Raw genomic sequence first — 21,710 nt, forward strand, 5'->3', positions numbered from 1 at the left:
GATAGATGGTAGAGGGGGTGTCTTCTTCAAACCCAGGCCAATCATAAAAGAAAGAGCACCTAGGCACTGTGGTCAGGAAGAGGGGCAGTCTGCTCCCAATGCTCCAGTCGGCACCTGTGTGGGGTATGGTGTGGAGGGAGACAGGGCAGTCACCACCTTGATTTCTGTGTTTTCAGGGAGAAATTGGTCTGCCAGGGCCATCAGGAGTCCCCGGCCTCATTGTAAGTACACACATGCCTAGGCCCACGGTGGGCAGAGATGGGATAGCCAGGGTGTAAGGAGCAGGCAAGGGACCCACAGGGGAGGTCAGGAGGGCCTCTTCCGTCAACTCCCCAGAGGGATGAGGGGGAGAACGGGAAGCGAGGACATAGGAGTAAAGGCAAAGCTGTGCTGTGTGACTGCAGGCAGCTTACCCACCTTCTCTGAGCCTCGTTGATGACATGAAGATGAGTCCTGGAGTATGGGGCTGCCAACCATGCTTAGGCTTGCTGCCTGGCCCTTGACTTACAGGCGGGTAGGTCAGTGTGGAAGCAGGCCATTGAGCCTGTGAAGGGCTCAGGCCCAGAGGGAGACTGTGGCTCGCAGGGAAGCAGAGACTCTAGAGCATGATAGGCAGTTTTCTTCATCCTTTTCCTTAAAGCACTGACTTTGGAGCCAGAGTGCCCAGTTCAAGTCCTGGCGCTGTCGAATCCTTGTCGTGTGACCTGGGCTTTAGTTTCCTCGTCTGTAAAGTGGAGATGGGCAGAGTCCTCTTGGATTCCTGATTGTGAGGATGAGAGGAGGACGGGACAGTGTGGCCAGCTCCAGCACTCTAAGTTCTGAGCCCATGGACGATATCTTTATCTCAACTGTTATCTGCTGAGAGGCTGGGCCTAAGAGGCCGGGGAGCAGGAGGGCACAGGGCCTCTGACTGTTCCTGTCTGGAAAGGCCTTGGCAGGGGGCTCTGTCACTCAGCATAGGGCTTGTTGACTGGCCTGTAGAGCTAGTCTTGACTCAGCCCTGAGGGCCAGTGAGAGGCCAGAGCCTGGGATAAACCTAGAAATGCCCCATAGAATCTGCTTCTCTGCTCTGGCCCTGTGAAACCTGTGGTGTGGTGGCGGGGGCATGAGGTGGCTCCCCAGACACGAGGGGTGGCTTGTTCTTCCAACACCTGTGCTGAAGATGGTGTAGGAGGAGTAGCGAACACTCCACTCCCCAGGCAGTCTGTCCTTGGAAGAGGGCCCAGGGCCCAGGGTCCCCTCCATTCCTGCTCAGGCAGGTCGGAGCAGAGCCTAGGTGAGGGGATGCGGGCCACGTCAACCTCTTGGTTCTGATCTCCAATGATGACCTTACCTCTATGAACCCCAGGAACCCTCTGTCACATGGGATCCCTGTCCTCATTTGTAATATGGGGGTTATTGCCCTCATTTATTCTGGGACCACAGATGTGTGTAGTCCAATCTGGGCCCTGGAACAAGACCTCCTGGGTTTGAGTCCTAGTTCACCTACTCATATAATCCCTGTCCTGAATGTATTTCTTCCCCTCCTGCCTTTCTGTTTCTTCACCTATAAAATGGGCATTATAGTAGTACTTCCTTTGGCGGATTGGTGGTATGGTTTAACACATTCATGTACACAGTGTTTAGAACACCAAAAGGCTTCAAGCAGTAATAATCATAACAATCGCTATTTTTATTTTTCTGTGTCTGATAGTATTACACACTGGAACTTAGTGGGAGAGCATGTTACAGTTGACTAGTGATATCTGCCTTGGAGGGGGATTCTATCATTAGCTAGTAATATCCTCCTTGGCTGAAGATGCTACAGTTGACAGTGATGTCTGCCTTGGCTAGGGATGGGGAAGTATTAACTTAGACACATGTCTCTTTTGTTCATTCAACAGAACTTTGCTGAGTACTTTCTTTGGCAGTGTGTGCCATGAGAATCTGAGAACAGGCTGGAAGTCTTTTTTTTTTTTTTTTCTAAGCTCTGAAGAGATCACCAGAGCGTATGACCATTAAGCTCCAAGGTGAACACCTCGGGTGCTAGAAACTCTCTTCTTCCCTGGTCCATCTGAGTATAGCCCTCATTTTCCAGTGTTTTCCTGTCTTGAGCCCAGGTTACCCTCACTGTCACTGGGAGAGGCTATTTCGGGTCAAATGCCCATTTCCTGTTCTTCAACTCCTTCAGTATGATCAATACTGGCCCCAGGCTTTACAAAGGGGGTACTCCCACATTCTGACAGTCATCATTGGCACGTGCTCCCATTTGGCATTATCCCAGCATCCTCTGGGGTGGGTCCTGAGAAGAGAATGAGTTCTGTTTGGATGAATGAACAGGTTCTGTGGACCCAGACTATGGAGGAACTCTGTGATGTTCCTCCAGATGCGTGACATGTTCCTTCCAGACTTGGAACTACCAGACAAAATGCAAGTCACAGGTGGATTTGGATGCCAGATGTGATGTTTAGGACACATTTGTGCTAGAATGTTGTTCTATTTACCTAACATCCAAATATAACTGGGCGGCCCTCTTTCTGTTCTGACCTGATGCTGCAGCTTACAGTGTCTCTGTGGAATGTGGGGAAACAGACCCCAGGTCAAGGTCACACACAAGGCAGGAGAAGGAGCTTGATTCAAGTCCAGTACTCCCATCTTCCAGTCCAGGGACCTTTCCTGTCTCCTTCTGGGCTGAGCGCTGGGTCTGCCTACAGTTCTCAGCCCCATGCCTACAGGGTTTCCAAAGAGCTTCTCTTTCCCCCGGCCTCCCTCTCTCGGGGTCTTTCTCCGGTCCCTGTCAGCCTCTTTCGGCCTATTTTCGGACTCCCTTCTCTGCCAGAATGAAGTTCCTCTCATCTTGGCACCTTTAGGTGGAGGTCACCAGGCTGGACCTGAGCCCACCAAGCCCTGAGTGAGAACCTTCTCTTGTCCTGGAGCTCTGATGAGTGGAAACTTCAGAGCCTGAGGGAGCTTCCTGAGGAACGGGAAAGGAAAGAGTCTCTGCCATGAGCTGTAGGAGGAATTGCGACTGAGTCACAAATGATTTTCTAGAATGTATGGGTGCTCAGCTGAGTGTGTGTGTGTGTGTGTGTGTGTGTGTGTGTGTGTGTGTATGTGTGTGTGTAGGGGGGAATTCCATGCTTTGATGGTCAGTTTTTCTTAGAAACCAAGATATACTCAACCCTCTGTGGAGTCAACTGACCCCAGACCCTAGAGCAGGGAGGTGACAGAGCTCTGTGGTCACAGCCAAGTGGTGCAGTTACAGGAACAAAGGTCTAGCAGTTTCAGTGGTCAGCCCAGCACACCAGGCTAAGACACAGGTGAGCCAAGGGCTGGGGACCTTACAGGCTGGATGCCACAGCTGAAGAGGAACCTCAAGGCTGGAAGGAGAGAGAGACTTCTGGGGAGGAGGAAGGGTCCTGCCCTGGCAACCCACAGGTTTCCTCCAAGGTCCCTTGCAAACCCTGATCTGGATGCCTGAGACATGGTTTTGGGTTCTTGCTGTCAGAGGCTACCAGGACTTGTAAGCATGGATTCACACCTGGACAGACAGACAGTCCTGAGGTCTGGTCCCGCCTCTGCCCCACTCAGTACTTCCAGGGCAGGTTTTCTGGACCCTCTTTTTCCTCATCTGTAATTGCTGTGCTGGTTGCATGGGTGAACAGTGGTGAACCGCTGCTAACGGCCCAGTGCATCATTCAGAGTCTGGCTAGGGAGGGCTGGACGGAGGAAGCTCGGCAGCTGCCCCTGGAATTGGACACACAGCAGGGAGCTTTACTTGCTTTCAGCTGTGTTGGTTGTGATCCTGGTGGGGGCCTGGAGAGGAAGGGAATGGTGTGAAGTAGTGCCTGGGAGCTTAGGCATGGTTCCAACCTAAGGGTCTTCCTTGTTCTCATGGGAACACTCAGCAGTCAGGCTCTCTGAGATGTCCTCTGGAGACAGTGACCCACAGAGTCCCTTCCCCTCCCTTTGTAGGCCAATCTGGGACGGCGTATTTCTAGGACCTACCTTCTGCAGCTGCTACTGCCTCCCCTAAGGCCCTACAGCTGCAGTCCTCACATCTAGGGTCCTTTTACCACAATGTATTCCCCCTTGGAGTGATGTGTATTCATGTCAAGCCCCTTCTCCGACACACACACAGCCTTTGAATGTACCACATGCTCATCCTGCAGCCTTCGTGACTCTAGTCCCCACACAAACTGCCGTTAGGTTAGGCTGCCACAGGAAAAGCTGCCATGAGTTCCTGGAGCTGTTGGCTGGACCTCTACCCTCTGCCAGGACCCTAGGTGGGGGGCAGCCATCTCTTACAGTGCTTCTCTGTCCACCATACCATGGGGACCATGGGCATCACCCTCCTCCACTTGGGACTGGCAGCAGGGATTTTTTCCGGAGCTGAGGACCGAACCCAGGGCCTTGCACTTGCTAGGCAAGTGCTCTACCACTGAGCTAAATCCCCAACCCCAGGATTGGTTTTTTTTTTCAATGCAGCCTTGGAAGGCTGGCTTTCCCTCCCAACTCTGCCTGTGAGCTTCTCTTCCCTCCAAAGACTTCAGAACTGGACATGGCTGCAGCCTCGGCCTCTTGGCCTCTTGGTCTCTTCTTTGGTGCATCAGCCATGGTAGAAAAAGTGGCCCGCCAGAGTTGTAAGAAGTAACTGAGTAGAGGGGAATCAGGGACTCTGTTGCTCCGTGTCCTGCAATTGTCTTATTGGGTCATGATTGCCGTTGTTAGACCGAGGTGTTCTTTTTCTTGATGGACACCGGAAGCAGGATTTGCTAGCGAAGGCTCAGCAGAGAGGGCTGAACCCAGCCAAGTGGCAGTCCTGAAGTCCTGAGTGGGTACATGCCTTCCAGGGTCACACAGGCAGCCCAGGGCTAGTTCCTGTGTTGCAGGCAGGGAGGGATGGGCATGTCTAGTCTGAAAGCTCCCTCCGCTACCCACCTGCAGGTCCCCCAGCCTTTCCACGGCTCTCCGGGGGCAGTCTCTGCTGCCGGGCTTCTCTTCTCACTCCAGGTGTCTCCCAGCAGCTCCAACAGGACCATGAGGTCAAATTCTACAGCCTGCCTATCCGGGGCTGACCTTGTGCCCCAACCTCAGGGCCTCTGCCAAGGAGTCCAAAGAGTCTGAAACAGGGGAGTAGGGAACCGATGCCCAGAGAGCTCAAGTACATTGATTGCAACCGCAAAGCCTGCTGGGTCAGTGAGAGAAGATGAACAAGCTGAAAAGAATGGCTTTTTTCCCCCCTGGAACAACACGTTATGGCCGAGCTTGGGGGTGGCTATGAGAGAGTGTGCAGAGTGACATTTGACGGAACGGAGTGGAATTTGAATGAAGAAATTCACCCGCTTTGCTCTAAGCCTGCATTCCCTGACCTCAGCACTTTTGAGTCTGGGGCTGGGTTACCCTTTGCTCTGGGATCTGTCCTGTGTACTGCAGGATTTTTGGTGGCCCCTGACTGACCTCTGTCTGTTAGATGCTAGTAGCCTCTCTTAAATTGTGACAGCCCACACTGCCCCAGACATCCTCTCACCTGCTAACTCAGCTGCTCCTTGGACCAGTGCTAAGAGCACAAAGTGTTGCTACTCTCCCTGTTCAGTTCTAGTGTAGTGGCAGAGGGACAAGCCGACTGGTTTATGAAATGTCCCTCCAGCCATCGGGAGCTCCTGTGAGAATACCCTTGGGGTCACCGAACCTCCTGAGCCCAGGAGTCCTGTTGTTCCTGACCCAAAGCTGGATCCCCGACCTGTTGTCCAAGAGCCATTTCTGCATCTTAGGGAACGTAGATAATATAGAGTACCCAGAATGCCTCCTGTCCTTGCTGCCTTGTGAGGTCAGCTGCCCTAGGGAGCAGGAAGTGTTTCTCATCCCTAATCCCAAAGAATAAACCCACACTTAACGCATACAGCAGCCCCAGAGCAGAGAATCCTGGTCCCCATTTTGCAGAGGAGACTGAAGTCCAAAGAAGTTATGAGTCCTTTATGTAGTGGACAGAGGTCTTGTTGTCTAATGAGAAGTTCTGGGAGGGGTGTGACCGCTACTGAGACATGGCCAAGATCAGGCATTGTTAGCCGGCTCTGATTCCAAGTGGAAGTGAACGGCAGAACACTCCTAATTCCAAGACCAGCCCGAGGGTGTGAACTACATCTTCAGTCCAGCTGCTGGGATCTGGGGGATCCTCCCTCCCAGATCTCCCCCAGGGCCACCTCTCATGATGTCTTCCTCTTTGTCTCTTCCCAGGGTGACATGGGAGCATTGGGTCCACTTGGCTACCCAGGACCCAAAGGCATGAAGGTAAGTTAATGGAGGCCCCCCAAGTTCAGGCCCCACCTCAACTGGGCACCCCAGAAGAAGGGCACCATCTGATGTCACTGGGAGGGGAGATGGGAAAGGCTGGCTGGGAGCTCAGTTCTCTGGCCTGAGAGCCGGCCAGCATCTGTATGTCATTTAGGCCAGACATCTTTATTGAACACTAAATCCACAAGCTGAATGGGAGGCTAATGTGGTTCTGGGATGTGGGACTCATGGTCAGGGATGTAGAAACCCTTGTGGTAAGCAGTGAGCTTGGTCCGCATAAGTGGAAGAGACTTGCCCAGGAAAGCCCAGGCCCTAGCTGTCAGCCTCCTCTGCTCTGGGTTGAGTTCAGGGATGAGGGTTACTGAAGCTTCTCTCTGCTCATCACACAAGCCTTTGCCTTGTGAGGTGGGCATCACTGCCCCCTTGGCTCATCAGAATCTGGAGCCCCAGGGTGGGGGCCAGCTCAGGGTCTTGAAGCATGTCAGTCTCTGACTTCTGTGCCCTTGGCCTCTCTTTCAGGGACTGATGGGCGGCGTGGGGGAGCCCGGACTGAAAGGTGATAAGGTGATCGGAACTCTCCCTTACTGCCTGTGGGTTACCTCATGCCCCTGCCCCGGGATACCTGGACCTGCTTGGCTCCTCTGCTGCACACTGTGGCTTCCCTCCTCAGTCCTCTGCGCCGACCATTCTGGCTTATTCTGCTCTCTTGGTGTGTGAGGTTCAAGTGTTAGGGTCCGATGGTTGAGACAGATAGATCGGAAGGGGAGCAGGGGTCTGCATTAAGTCAAGGCTGACCTCTGAATATCAAATGCAAAGCATCACAGCAAAGCATGCAGGGGTCACTGCCTCGGAACGTGGAGGGTAGAGACCTCCCAGGACCAGCCCTGTATCCCTGGGAGGCTCTGAGAGTTCAGCCCTAGAGAGCACCTAGGCTGAAACACTTCGGGAAGTCTGCAAGCACCACCTGTTTCCCCAGCTGCCACTGAAAAAGCTGCTCCTAGGCCCGTGCTGAACAGCCCTGCCACTGACCTTTGGTTGTCTCAACCCTGTGCCAAACCTTGTTGGGAAGGCGAGATGAGTCCCAGAGCCCAGAGACAGGTAGCACCTAGCCTAGGTCACACAGCCTCAGAACGACAGCTACCAGGCCAGAGTACTCTGCCTTGTACAGACAGCTCTCTCTTTCCGTTCAGTTTCTATGTGAACCCGGAATGCCAAAGGGTATATGGCATGTTTGAGGGTGGCCCCCTGAATATCCACATGAGATGGCCTTACCGCTCAGGCCCTCCTCACCCAGGCTCCTTCTGCACTCTTGAGACACCTGGGTCCCCAGAGAGTCCCAATCACTGAACAGAATGAAAGTCATAAGGTCCGAGCGAGCAAGGCTCTGGGAAGTCACTGGCTCTAGAAACTACAACTGACAACTGTGGAAACTGAGTCTCAGAGAAGGGAAGATGTTGATCAAATCCAAGTCTGTGCTTTATGGACCTGATCCAATTCCCCGGGCTCTTAGGAAGTGGTCAGGCAGCCAGCAAGATGGAGTGACTTTAGCTATTTCTCTACCTGTTACTACCTCTGATTTCTCCCGTCATGCCTAAGCCTCTGTTGCCTTTCTAGGCTCTGCCTGCTACTGTCCTCCCAGACCTTCTACCTTTCAAAACGAAGGGCTTGGGGGGGTGGAGTGGGGGGGGATGGGGGGAGGTCCCGGTACCCTCCTGTCTGCTCTGAGGCATGAGATGACAGCTCTGTGGAATAACTGAAGTCCTGGCCAAGGAGAAGAAGAATTTGTGGCAGAGGGCTTTGCACGGGCGATTGTGCAGGGCCAGCTGGCCGCCAATCTGCAATGCTGGAAAACATGCAGATGAGCCTAGTGCTATCATGTCCTTGTCACAGCAGCTGGTGGGGCCACCAGGGGTGCTGGAGATGTTCAGCTCTGCAACAAACTGAACCAAGTCGTTCAAGGCCCCTTTGGAAGAGGGAGAGAGGCAAAGTTGCTGTCCTGCCCTTGGCTGGGCCAGGGTGTCCAGCTTGTGCTCTGGCAGCCGTATCCATGCTGCCTCTAAGCCCTCCCTGGACCACAGAGCCATCATTCATCCCTGTGTTCTCCTGCTCATTCTGACTTTCCATGACCCCACAGCCAGGCTCTCAGATCAGCCTGGAGGGGGATCCTGCTCAGCCTGGCTCTCCAGGTCATGGCCTAGTTTCCTAGATGACTTTTAAGCTTTTCCTTTTCTCATATTTTTAATATTTTCAGCCCTTCTTTACATATAACACACACACACACACACACACACACACACACACACACACACACACACACACACACGGAGAGGGAAAGAGAGAATACCTCCCTAAATTCTATGACCGTGTACAAGATTTTCCAAATAGAAAGAAAAAAGAAGAAACTAAAAAGCAAGTTAAAAACAAACAAAAAAGCTTTCAATTCCAATTTTTGTTCTGATGATACAGCTGTGTGCCAAGTCACAGCCTTCACGGCCACCTTGGTCTTCTGAGATTTCTACTTGTTGGAGCTGCTAGAGATTCATAAGGTCTCAGGGACCAGAGTGAGGAGGCTACTGCAATGTAGAGCAGGCTGCTGTAATGTAGCCTAAGGCGATGGGCTAGTAGGCTAAGGGCTTCGAGATGGTTCTAGTCCTACAGGGAGGTGCCTTTCCAGCTGGCCTGGGGAGAGCTAGCTCATTTACCGGAACTGGACCAAGAGGGAGCAGAGGAACCCTGTCACCGAGCCTTCTGAAGAGACCCACCCAGAGCTCAGTCAGGGCCCATTTGATTCCTGTTGCACACAATCTGAACTAGCCAGCTTTCTGGTGACTCCCACAATTGCTGATTAAAAGTGGTTCATTAGAAACCAGCTGCTGGTGTGGAAGGGGACAGGAAGACATGGCAGCTCCCAGCAGGCATAGTGGCTAGGCTGTGGTCCCTGCAGCTCCCACCCTTGCGTGTGGACATCAATGGTTGCTGAAGAGCCTGCAGGGTGAAGAAACTGCCCCACAAGGAAACCAGTCTTCTCTACAAAAGGGCCAGGTGGCCTTGGCGGTGCTCTGAGAAACTGTGGAGTGGGAGGTCTCCCCTCACCCTGGGGCTCTCCTGGGCCACCTAGGGCATGGGACCTTGACCGCTTTAGAGCCAAGGCTACTGCTGGCCGCAAGAACAGCCTCCGCAAGGCTCCACAGGGTCTGCTGTGTAGGGAAAAACTGGGTTGCATGTCTCCCCCCTTATAATCTCTTTGCTGGTGTGTACTCAGGGTGAACAAGGGGTCCCAGGTGTGTCGGGAGATCCCGGCTTCCAAGGAGACAAGGTAATTTTATCTGGTGCCTCTGGCCCCACCTTCATCCTCCTCCTGCTGGTCTGGGACCCACTTGTCAGGTGGCAGTTCCCATCCACCCACTGGACTTCATAGTGGCCTCTGAACTTCTTTGCCAGCCACTGTTACCTATCCCTGTCTGTCCTTCCAATGATCCCCAAATTGTCCTTTTGAGGGCACATCTATCTTTGTTCTGTTCACACTGTCAATGGTCCCCAGCTGTCCTTAAGGACAAGTTCTGGTGCTCCTCACAGTGGCACAGGACCCCAGTCTCTGGGACCCTCTGACATTTCCCTCTCCCCTTGGCTGTGTTGCGGAACCACTAAACTACCCTGGGAGCCTCATGCTGTTTGAACACACACCTTCCCTTTCAGAACCCACCCCTGGCCTCTGTACCACCGTGCTCAGATGCTTCCCCTGCCCCTACACTTTCTCAGAAAGTGGCCTTTGATGTCCTGGGCACGTGTCTGTCTCACACTCACAGTACTCTTCTCCTTGGTTTGGGGACGTGTGCTTAACCTCCTGCAGACTGGATTCCTGGAGGAACAGGGCTCTCGACTGCCCTGACAGCTCTGCTCTGGTCCTACACTCAACTGAAAATTCAGGATGAGCTGGCCAGAAGGAGGGAGGGAGGGAGAGAGGGAGAGAGGGAGGGACTAGCTGTGGCGACAGAAGGAACAACGTGGTGGCCTTGATCTCCAGAGGCCGGCTGTGGCCTGCTGGGAATAGCTCCTCTGCCTGGGGTTGACCATGTGGCCCCATCTGGCCTTCCTGGCCAGCCCACCCAGGCCCAGATGTTGACCAGTTCCCCCTTCCCTTCCTTCTAGCTGGCCTGCCCTGACCCCAGTGTCCATGTCTAGGTTATAACATACAGGCCTGGCTGCTCTCCTGTTGGGCTCTGATCTCAAGTGGCCTGAAGGCACTGTAGGGCTAGTATGGACGAAGATTCCCTGGGTCCTGAACAGTAGGTCAGGGCTACTCCCAACCCTGGTACCCAGGTCATGGGCTGCAACAAGTGTGAGCTCAGCCCAAGCCTGCAGCGGGGAATGGAGGCCCTCCTCCTTCCTGAAGATGGGCTGGCAGAAGGGTGCTGTGGTTGCTCCTGGCATGATTATGCTCTGATAACTCTGCTTTTTCTTTCACCAGGGGAGTCAGGGCTTGCCAGGGTTCCCAGGTGCCCGAGGGAAGCCAGGGCCTCTGGTAAGTTCCTCTTCCTCATCCCTCCACCTGGTTGTACCTTTGGGATACTGAGGCCAGTACCCTCTACTTGCTTATGGACCATAGCTGGGGTTATACCCACATCCAAGACTTCCCTTCTTCCAGCAGTCCTGGGGCTGAGCAGAGTGCGGCACAGATGGCCATTGGCCAGTTTCCTGGATGCAGTTTCTGAAGCTGAGGGGCAGGAGTCATGCTGGGTACCAGAATGGCCCCAGGCCCTGCACACCAGTGGACTCTAATTGGAACCAGACTCTGCATGCCCATGCACACTACTGATGTCATCCATCTCATGACACTGAATGTTAGCGTGTGTCACACACACACACACACACACACACACACTTTGTCACTTTCCTTACGTGCCCACACCCAAGGAGCAGAGGGTGGGCAGTGATGGCTGCTTCCATTTTTAGACATGGAAGTTTAGATTTTGAAGGCTTGAGTGGCCTGCCTGGGTCTCCTGGCTGGAACACATGGCAGAAGACATTGCAGGTGCTGCTTCTTTTTAGCCAGCTAGGCAGATTTCTCTTGTGTAGTTCTAGAACTTTCCAACTGCCCTCAACTGAGGATAGGGTGTTGGTGAAAGGTAGGGCCCATGCTAATCCTGTCTGTGTAGTGATCCTACATCTCCCACAGGGCAAAGCTGGAGACAAAGGCTCACTTGGGTTTCCTGGACCTCCTGGTCCTGAGGTATGTGATGTCTGTCTGTCTGTCTGTCTGTCTCTCTCTCTCTCTCTCTCTGTCTCCCTCTTCTGTCCCCTACACCTGAGTAGAACTTAGTGTTGTACCCAGAGATGGTGAAGGAGTTGTTAGGGATCCATAAAATGAGAGACAAGGCCAAGGCTAGAAATGGGCTCAGTGGTGCATGCTAGGATCCCAGCACTTCAGTGGGACTAGAGGCAGGAGGATAATTGGGAGCTTAAGGTCAGCCTAGACTATGCAGCTAGACTCTATCAAAAACCAAAAGGAAAAGAGAAATTCACGGGTCAGTACCCTCTGTGTTCTCCTTCCCTCCTCAGCTTGTCCTGTCTCACCCAGGGGCTCCGCGAGCTAACCTCAGAGTCCTTCCCTAGTGGTGGCCAGCCTGACACTTGTGGTTCCCACAGAGCCATCTCTAAAGCCTTCCAAGGCTGCTGTCCATGTCCCTTTGGAGCTGCGGGTTTACTCACAGGGACTGCTCTGAACCTTTCTTTCCCTGGCCGCTCCTCAGGGCTCAGTGCTCCTAGACATGGTAGGGAGGGAAGGGAGCCCCTGGATTGGCTGAAGAATGTGAAATAAAGTGGGATGGTATTGCCAGTGAAGCACCAGGGGATGTGGAGAACAACTGGCAGCTGCTGATACATGTGATGATGGACATCTCGAGGCTCGGCCATAGACACCAAGTAGGCACTCACTTTAGCCCCACTCACCTGGTCCCCTCTAACAGTAGCATGCTGCCTTAACCAGGGTTTCTGTGCATCTCAGGCTGGTTACCACCCAGTCCCCAGCCACCAGAGCTCCTTGACCTCAGGACCTTGCTCCTCCATGAGATTCCTGCAGCCAAGGCAAGAGCCTGCTCCCGAGCTTTCCAGAGATCACTCATAGCCTTCCCCGATGGATGAGGGCATGCTTCCTAAAAGCCACAGTCTGACTCTTCACTCTGTTGACTTTGGCCAGGACACAACCCTATCTTTAGACAAATGAACTTGGCCTCTCCTCCATCCGCTGCTCAATGTGGAAAAAGTCTCCTGAGTCTGGATATCCCAGCAGCCTGGCCAATGAGGGAGGAAAGCTTACTCCTGAACATGAACTCATGGATGGATGAGGCTCTTCTTGGGCCAGGAGCTGAGTAGCAGCTAGGGAGGAGAACTTGCCATACCATGGCGAGGGTGGTAGGTGGGGAGCAGGAGAGCTGCCTCTGTTTATGAATGGGTAAACAAGGCTTGAAGCCTTAGGGTCACTCTGCAGTAGCAGTTCAGCTGGACTCTGGCTCCCAGGGTTCCTCTGGGGTCTGTCTGGCCTATCTTTGTGCTGCTATGGTTGGCTGACTCCATAGCCAGGGGTGGCTCGGGCCGGTGGAAGCAGAAGCCGTGAGTGCGCGTGTGTCTTTGTTGGCTAGCACAGCACCTAGCCCTCAGGAGCTGGGAGGGAGCCCCTGCTCACAGGCTCCTGACTGCATTGCCTCTTTCATTCAACACCAGAACTGAGTCACAGCCTGGCAGGTGTGTCCACACAGGAGATGGGCAACCCCAGGCGAGGGTGGTTTCCCAGCACATGCTCTTGTGGATACAAGTTTGTCTGTGTACTCCCTGTTGGGTGCCAATCTAAGCACTTGGCTTCCATCGCTCATTTCAATCTTAGCACTGCCCTGTGAGGCATTTTATCTAAAACTACTCTCTAGGCCAAAGCCCAGAGAGGCTGAGTAACTTGCCCATCACACAGTGAAGGAGTAACAGGACAGGATGTGGGTCCCATTTTGATGGAACTTCAATGTGCTAGCTCCAAATTTAGGACTGTGTGTCTAGTGTGGTGGCACACACCTTTAATTCCAGCACTCGGGAGGCAGAGGCAGGGGGATCTCTGGGAGTTCAAGACCAATCTGGTCTGCTTAGCAAGTTCCAAGCTAGCCTGGATGGCATAGTGAGACTTCTAAAGAAGAAAATATTCGGGGGCTGGAGCGATGGCTCAGTGGTTAAGAGCACTGACTGCTCTTCCAGGGGATCTGGGTTCAATTCCCAGCACCCACATGGCAGCTCACAACTGTCTTTAGCTCCAGTTCCGGGGGACCCTACACCCATGGCAAAACACCAATGCACATAAAATGAAAATTAAAAAAAAAAAAAGAAAAAAATATTCAGGACCACTTGGGGAAAAAAAGACAAAAGGATTTAACAGAAATTAGTAGTGTGAAGTTAAAAGGGGAGAAAAGAAAAGGTGGGAGGGGAGTTTCAGTCACAGAGTCAGGAGAAAAAAATGAAGGGCCTTGATTTCTAGCTGGCAGGCAGGAAGGAGTGGGGCTGCCCTACGCTAACGGGTTTCTAGGTGGATTACCAGAGGTATTCCACATAAAACACGGAGAGGGATGTTCCCATCCTGGCCCACTAGACACAGCTAGGCCAAAGGACACTGCTCCTGTAGCAGCCAGCTATCATAGAAACAAGCCTCAGGGGTGACGAGAGGGGTCCCTAGCAGAGGCACCTGGGTGTAGAGGAGAAGGAGGCCTCTCTGCTCCAGGCTTGAACTATCTGGAGCATGGTCACCCATGGGGAGAGGCCCCTCAAAGCTGCAGGCCAGGATAGGAGTGTGTCACAGAGGCCAGCACTCTGGGGATCTTAGGAATGCTAGCTAGCTTCTGATAGGAGGGACCGTGATTAAGGACATCAGCTGTTGACTCTGTACAACCAGTGTGGCATGTCATGGCCCACAGGATGAATGTGGCTCGTGGGTAAGGCATCTCAGACAGGGCGGCTGACTCAGAGTTCAGTGTTCCCGGGGCCCGAGACTCCATTCTGAGTCAGATGACCATGTGCGACAGCTTTCATGTGTTCCTGAATGATCTTCCGTATCTCTGTTCCCTCACCCCTCTCTCCACAAGTCTCATGCAGCACAGGCTGTCTTTGAACCTGATATGTAACTGAGGATGACCTTGACCCCTTTATCTTCCTGTCTCTGCCTCCCACACCCAGTGCTAAGATTAAAGACATAGGTCACTGCGTTCAGTTCCTTCTGTATTTTCTCAGCCACCCTGCAAAGTCAGTCTTGGGGACTGAAGACAGGGGATCAAGTAGCTGACCTACCTCAGGTCACATGACAGTAGTGGTAGGGGTGGACACCCATGGCATTCGGGGGGAGAGGGGGTGACATGTTCTGAGCACCTGCCAAGTAGCCCAGGTGACCTGGTTCTCTGCTTTCCCACAGGGGTTCCCAGGAGACATTGGCCCCCCAGGGGACAATGGTCCTGAAGGCATGAAGGTGAGTCCGTTCCCACCTAAGGCCCTTAGCTGAAGAAATCTCAGGGTGCAAGTTGGCTGCCCTACTCGAGAGTCCTGCCAACATTAGGTGGAGGTACTGCCTCTGAGACCCTTTCTGTTCTCTTTCCCCAGGGTAAGCCTGGAGCCCGAGGCCTGCCTGGACCCCCTGGGCAGCTGGGACCTGAGGTGAGATGGCCTAGTCCCCTCCTGTCCCTCTTTGCCTTTTCTACCCTGTCTCAGCACCCAGCTGGCTCTGTCCAGGGTACCAAAGCCTTGACTGGGGCCAGGGCCACGTCAAATTCATCACCAGAGCATCTGTTCCATTACAACCCTGCCTGGGACTCTTCTCTGGCCTAGTGGGACAAGTGACTTCCTTCCACACCTATCACAGTTTATCATGTTGATATGGGAGAATAGGAAGTGTCGGTCCCTTTTTTGAAGCAGGTCCTTGGAGGTCCAGGGAGGGAAATGATTGCCAGGCCCCATGTTAATAGCGGGTAGGGCCTTGACTAGAACTCAGGTGTGGCTCAGCCCAGAGTCCCTGCTCAGATCCTGTGCTATTTCTCAGATATGCTCCTGGGAGACATGAGGGCATCATGGGAATGCCACGCCTTACCTAGCTGGGATGTCAGCAGAGTTTACCTGTATCTGGTGGGGAGGAGCTGGCCTCAGGCCTACTGGGCCTTCCACAGGCAGCCTGGCTATTGCTTGCACACGAGCCTTGACTGGCATCGTGGTGCACTGCCCTGGGAGAGTGAGCAACCACGAGCAGGCCTTGGCTGACACGATCCTTTCTCTGAGCTGGGTGTGGGTCTGGCAGAGTTCCAGTGCTGACTCTGGGAGTCACTGCATGGGGTTGCTTTCCTGGAAGCTGGAGATACTTGCTGCAGGGTTGCTCCAGAAGGGTCAGCCTGGAGGCTATTGTGACCTGTGGAGAGCTGGAGAATCATAGTCAGGAACAGAAATGGAAGGGAGAGAAGAGAGAGACATTGCACATTTCCCTCTTTATAGCACAAATTCTCCAGGAATCCCATTTAATTTTCTCCTTTGTCTTTCTTCTTTTCTTGTGACCTCCTGCTCCAGGGAGATGAAGGACCCACGGGACCACCAGGAGTCCCAGGCTTGGAGGTGAGTGTTGCTGGCCAGGAGGACGTAGGGCTTCTTGGAGCTGAGCCAGTGGGGACAGGAAGGACAACATCTGGCTAGTGGTCTGGAGAGTAGCCGGCAGGGAGGCCTCCGGCCAGTCAGGGAACACAAGAAGTGGCCTAAGAAGAGAGTGTTGGTGGCCTTCACTACTTGCTTGACTGTGTTGGATTCTATGTGGCTGTTTACTCGTGGGTTTTCCCAGGAGCCACTGGCCTTGCCCAGTTCTTTCTGGGAGGAACAACAGAGGCTTCAGGGGTGGAAGGTCCAGCCCTGGGTCCCATAGCTAGGATGTGGGGTGGCTTCCCAGAGCCTAGGTGCACATTCTCTCCCCAGCTTCCAGCGGCCTTGCAGAACACCTGCCCACCTGTACCCCCAGCCTTCTGATTCCAGTGTCTCTTTACACTCAGAAAGGATGAGACACCCAAGAGTGTTTGCTAGCGTGGGTCATCTCTTACTGTGAATATGTGAATAATTAAAGCCAGCACACTCTACATGTGTGTATGAAGTCAGTGGAAATTAGTGATAAGCCCATTCTCATAAGCAGAAATCCCTTTTTTTTTTTTGGTCCCAAATCATTATACTTTCTGAAGCAAAGCATGGACAAGTGTGGCATTGCTTTCCCATTTTTGCAAACCTCTTGGATGTTGGTCACTCTGGTGAAGTCAGCTGGGTTCTCACTTCTGTATCTGAGTTAGTCTTTGGTGACACCGTGTGTCACAAGTCTCCAAAAATCCCACCACATCCCTGACAGAAGCAACAGAGGCGGGTGACATCTCACAGCTGCTGGGAAGCGCTTTCTCACCTGACCTTTCCAAAGGGACCCCTGGGATCTCAGAGTTCTCTGACCGTGTTTGGAAGACTGCAGACTGGAAGTCCGCATGACCCTGTGCCCACGTGCTCTGCCCAACCTCTCCTTGTCCTCTCCCATAAAAATCAGGGGTCATTGTCCCTATTTATGACAGCTCAGCCCAGGGATCGAGGAAGCAATGCTGAGGTCACATAGCTGGAGATCATCTTTGAATTTCTTTGTCCGGATGCCTGGTGACATTGGATATCTACATCACTGTCCTTTCCAGAGCATAGTAACTCCCTGTGCTGGACTTCTAGAGTTCTCCAGGGCCCCTCATCACTGTCCCTGGTAGCCCCTTTCATGTGCCTCTCTGTTGCAGGGTCAGCCTGGAAGGAAGGGATTTCCTGGGAGGCCTGGCCTGGATGGCTCGAAGGTGAGGAGACAGTGTGCTTGGGGATGGGGGTGGAGGAAGAGGGCATGGATCTGACATAGACAGCCCTAGGACAAGCCCTGAATCTCATGGCTAGTGAAAGGGAGGAGAAGGTCCGTATTCAAACCGGAGTATTGGTAACAGAAGAGACAAAAGGAAGTAGACATAGCCAGTGTCCAGCAGAGGGGGATTGTTCAAGTCATGGGATACAGTCCAGACACTCTGGGACAGGCTGGAAATGGGAGATGAGCAGGGGTGGTACCTGCCTTCTTCCTCTACTGAGCAGAGGCAAGAGACTGGCAGTGCTTTCCTGGAGTAGAAGAGATGTCTGTGTTCTTCTCTGGGCCTCCATGTGGCCCCTGGTGTACAATAAATATGTATTGTGTTTGTTAATGGGCCTTTTTCTTTTCTTTTTTTAAAATGATCCAAACAAGAACTGACCCTGTAAGGGAGTGGGCTACTCTTCTTATCTCAGGGACAAGATATCTGGCAGAAAACTAGTTAAGGGAGTATCTTCGTTAGGATCACTACTGCTGTGATGGAATACCATCACCAAAAGCTACTGTCCATCATCAAAGGAAGTCAGGACAGGAACTCAGACAGGGCAGGAACCCAGAGGCAGCAGCTCATGCAGAGGCCGTGGAGGAGAGCTGCTTACTGGCTTGCTCTTTGTGCCTTGCTCAGCCTGCTTTCTTTAAGAATCTAGGGCCACCAGCCCAGGGGTGGCCCCACCCACAATGGAATGGGCCCTTCTACATCAATCACTAATTGAGAAAATGCCCTACAGGCCTTCCTGCAGCCTGATCTTATGGAGGCATTTTCTTATCTGATGCTCCCCCCTTTCAGAGGATCCTAGCCTGGGTCAAATTGGCAGAAAGTGTAAGGAAGAAGGGTTTATGACAGCTGTCAGTTTAAGAAGGTACAGGCTGCCGTGGCAGAAAAGGCGTGGTGGAGTTCATGGTGGCCAGACAGTGTAGCTGGGCCTCTTCACATCTGGCCAGAGCAGGAAACTAAAAGCGGGGGATGTTGGATATCTCCTTTTTATTCTCTTGGATCCCCAGCCCCTGGGATGGTGCTTCCCACACTCAGAGTGAATCTTCCTGTGTCAGTTAAATCTCCCTAGAAATGCTACCACAGACACACTTGTGTGTTTCATTTCCATTTCGCATCCAGCCACGTTGATAATGAAGACTAATCATCATTTCCAAGGAAGGCCCTGGCAATGTTGGGGCTAAGTCTATGAATGGGTTGGAAAAGAGGGGGTAGGAAACAGTCCGAGGATCCCTTGAGTCCCGGGGATAACCTCCATCCAAAGGAATGAATGGCCATGTGCCTGGCCTGGCCCGGCCAGCATTTGTAAGAATGACATCTGGGGAGGAAGCAAGGGGAGGGCGAGACTATGATCAGGACATAGGAGTTATATTTTCTATCCAAGTTCCTGTCCCTGTGATCATGTGTCCTGCCCTCCAAGGACTTGCCACAATCCCTCAGATACTAGTTAGGTTTCTGTGGTGGAAGGTGATACATCTGGGCAGATTCATCTCAGGGTATCTGTTGATCACTGATCCACTCATGTACTATGGAGAGACTGTGGCTGTTATGGCCACCCACAGAGTAAGATCTGTCCAACAGAGATCGCAGCTGCCAGGCAAAGCCATGCCAGGTCACCAAGTGCTAGAAGCTGGGGGGCTGAGCCCAGTACAGAGACGAGACTCTTCAAGACTAGTTGTGCTGGTGGCAAAGCTTGGGAGGGTGGAGGTTCAGCTTCTTAATGATCTTTACCTGCAATTCCCAGCTCTCCCTGCAGTGGGTGACCTGCATGGAAATGGGCCGTAGTCAGGTTGACCATGGTCCCAATACTAGCCCTCCTTCTGCTGGCTCTGTGGCACAGTCCTTCCACCCCTCTGGACCTTAGTTCCCACCCTAACAAAGTGAGTTAGGTTGTTTGAAGTCCCAAAGGAGTCAGGATGCTGGGGGACCTTGCTCAGAGGGAGTGGATGGCTGTAGTATTGGGGAGTGTCAGGATGCTGGGGGACCTTGCTCAGAGGGAGTGGATGGCTGTAGTATTGGGGAGCACTCTTTCGATTCTTCTTCTTCAAGGCCAAAGTCTGGAGATGGGATTTCTGGTTCATTCTCACCAATGACACCTAAGGCCACTTGCCCCTGGGGACTTCCTCAAGTGTTTTCAGTGTCCCACCTCCTGTCCTGACTTACCCTCTTTTATGTCCCTTTGCAGGGAGAGCCAGGGGAACCTGGACGGCCAGGGCCTGTGGGTGAACAGGTAAGTTAGTGATGGTGTGCACATGGTGAGCACTCATCTGTGCCAAGTACATTGCTAGGCTGTCACTCAGTCCTCAGGCTGGTAACAGACCAGAGTCAGGCCTGTCACACACTTTCAAAGAAGTGAGGTCCCTGAATAACAGTCCTTTCCTAAGGCCTGACTCTTGAATGCAATGTTTTGTGTCTTTGCGCAAAGGCTTAATGTGATTTCACCTCCTAGAACCAGAGGGTTAAACCAGAGTGTTCCCCCAAATGACTGTGTTCACTTAGCTAGAGAAATAGATCCGGATACTCTCCAGAGGCTCGAGGTCCAGGCTTCTCCAAGTTGTAAAGAAGATGCAACTCAAACCCGAGGCTCTGGATAGCTGGGAAGCAGGAAAAGAATGGTTGCCACTAGTCAGTGAAAGCAAGTTTGAGGTTCATCACCCTCTTCTGCCAGTTAGAGAAGCATTTCTGGGTGCTGTGTGGATGGACACCTTGGGGCCTCCCTCCAGGCCTCAGGCTTGCCTCCTTCAGGCTTGGCTTCGGGGCACAGAGGGAGAGTTGGGGAGATGTTTTCCACTCCTATAAATGAGAATCCTCTAGGAGCCTTGGGAGGGCTTCCTCACACATGGAGGAAAAAGAGTACCGGGAGCTCATAAGGATTCAGTTGTGCCCAGCAGTGCCATCCCTGGCATGAGACTCACGTGCGACAACAGGCTTCCTCACAAGGCCTGTGGCATCTGTTGAGAGAAAGATAGGAATTAAAGTGTGTGTGTGTGTGGGTCAACGTGTTTGAAATCTTTCCAGTGTCATTCGAGCACATTCTGTGGGAAGCTGGGAGCTTAGGAAGGCTGCTGCCACCTCAAACTATTTCCTGACTGGAAAAAAAAAATCGCAAATTCAAGTTCATAGTTATGCTAATAGTCAGCCCTGGGGAAAGAAATACTTAGAACCCTAGACCATTAGGACACTGGGATCCTTGGCAATCATTGTCTCCAGGGCCCTGATCATTTTCTGTGTCTTAGATACCTTTGCTGAACTAAGGAAGCCCATGAATCCGCTTCTCTGAGTAGATTTAAGTGCACAAAGTCAAAAGTGAAAGATTCAAAGGGAACCAGTTACATCAAGATACATACAGAAAATATGTTCAGATGTGACATACATGTGTCTGCTTCTCAATTAATACACCCAACAATGATACCTAACAGTCCGTGTTCAAGTGTAATGATGTTTTGAGATCTGTGTAGGATTGATTGTAGTGACATGTAACCAGATGAACAGTAGCACGTGTTGGATTCTACTGGGCTGGTTTGCATGCACTAGTATTTAAAGAAAAACACAACATTTTGATGAGAAGGTGATTTATATAAAAGTTGTGAATTTTTCTGTTCAAGTTCCTGGACCCTTTGCATTCCATTCATAGAAGCTTAGAGAGACCTGGATCCTGGATTAAGAAACCTGCATTCTGGCCCACATTGACAGTTTGGGTCACAAACTTGGGAGGAAAAATGAGATCAACAATGTGTTCAAAAGGGTAGTGGCTGAGCTGGGGCCAAGAGGGGGTAGACACCCTTCCTGGGATGGTCCTGGCTCACGGGGACAGCGGAGTCCCCAGCTGTGGGTCCATTGTCAGTCACAAACTGCGGCAGGAGGGAAGGGCATCTGGGTTGAGACTCAGCACTGGCTCCTGCAGTGGCTGTTGGCATGCAGCAACACCAGCCCCTCTCCATGTGGCCACAGCAGACGGGTGGGTATTTCCTGTTGCTGGCAGAACCACAGGCTCCCCAGGAAAGATCCCCCAAGCTCACACCACAGGCCCTGCTTGTAATCACAGTAACAGCTTCATTTATTGCTCACCCATGAGGTAGCAGGCTCTTTGCCAAGTGCTAGACACAAGCGTCTGCAGTCCCCCCCAACAGCCCCGTGCCGGGAGCTGTTATGACTCCCATTTTGCAAATGAGAAAACTGAGGCCCTAAGAAATTAAGTAGCTTTTCCAAGATCTCATAGGCAGTAGCGTAACTCAGAACTGACATGGACTCTTAAGAGACTCTGGGGTCCCAAGTGCTACCTAGACAGAGTGGAAAATCCTTTGATCCCCAGAACCCTTGCGTTTATCTACTAGTGAGCACAGACTGCTTGCCAGGCCCTGTCCTAGGTGCTGGGGTCAAGGTGTGAGCCTCTAGGGACAATGCGCATATCAGCATCTATCCAGAGTGATGGTCCAGCTGAGGGCACATCAGAAGCAAGCAGCCCCCATGGCCAGCAATGCTGTGAGAAGGAGGGGAGATGCCACCATGTCTTGCCAGCTGGAGAGGAGC

General features: G+C 52.5%; 1 protein-coding gene across 1 annotated transcript in view; it reads left to right on the top strand.

Annotated features, from left to right (window-relative positions):
- Positions 1–21,710, top strand: part of Col27a1 (collagen type XXVII alpha 1 chain) — a 119,354-nt gene that overhangs the window by 52,977 nt on the left and 44,667 nt on the right. The window contains 11 exon segments of the mRNA XM_036178180.1: positions 177–221; positions 6,217–6,270; positions 6,793–6,837; positions 9,536–9,589; positions 10,742–10,795; positions 11,450–11,503; positions 14,711–14,764; positions 14,896–14,949; positions 15,847–15,891; positions 17,079–17,132; positions 19,366–19,410. Of these exon segments, the coding sequence (XP_036034073.1) occupies positions 177–221; positions 6,217–6,270; positions 6,793–6,837; positions 9,536–9,589; positions 10,742–10,795; positions 11,450–11,503; positions 14,711–14,764; positions 14,896–14,949; positions 15,847–15,891; positions 17,079–17,132; positions 19,366–19,410 (558 nt within the window).

Source organism: Onychomys torridus, chromosome 2 (genome assembly GCF_903995425.1).
Source record: "Onychomys torridus chromosome 2, mOncTor1.1, whole genome shotgun sequence".
NCBI lineage: Eukaryota > Metazoa > Chordata > Mammalia > Rodentia > Cricetidae > Onychomys > Onychomys torridus.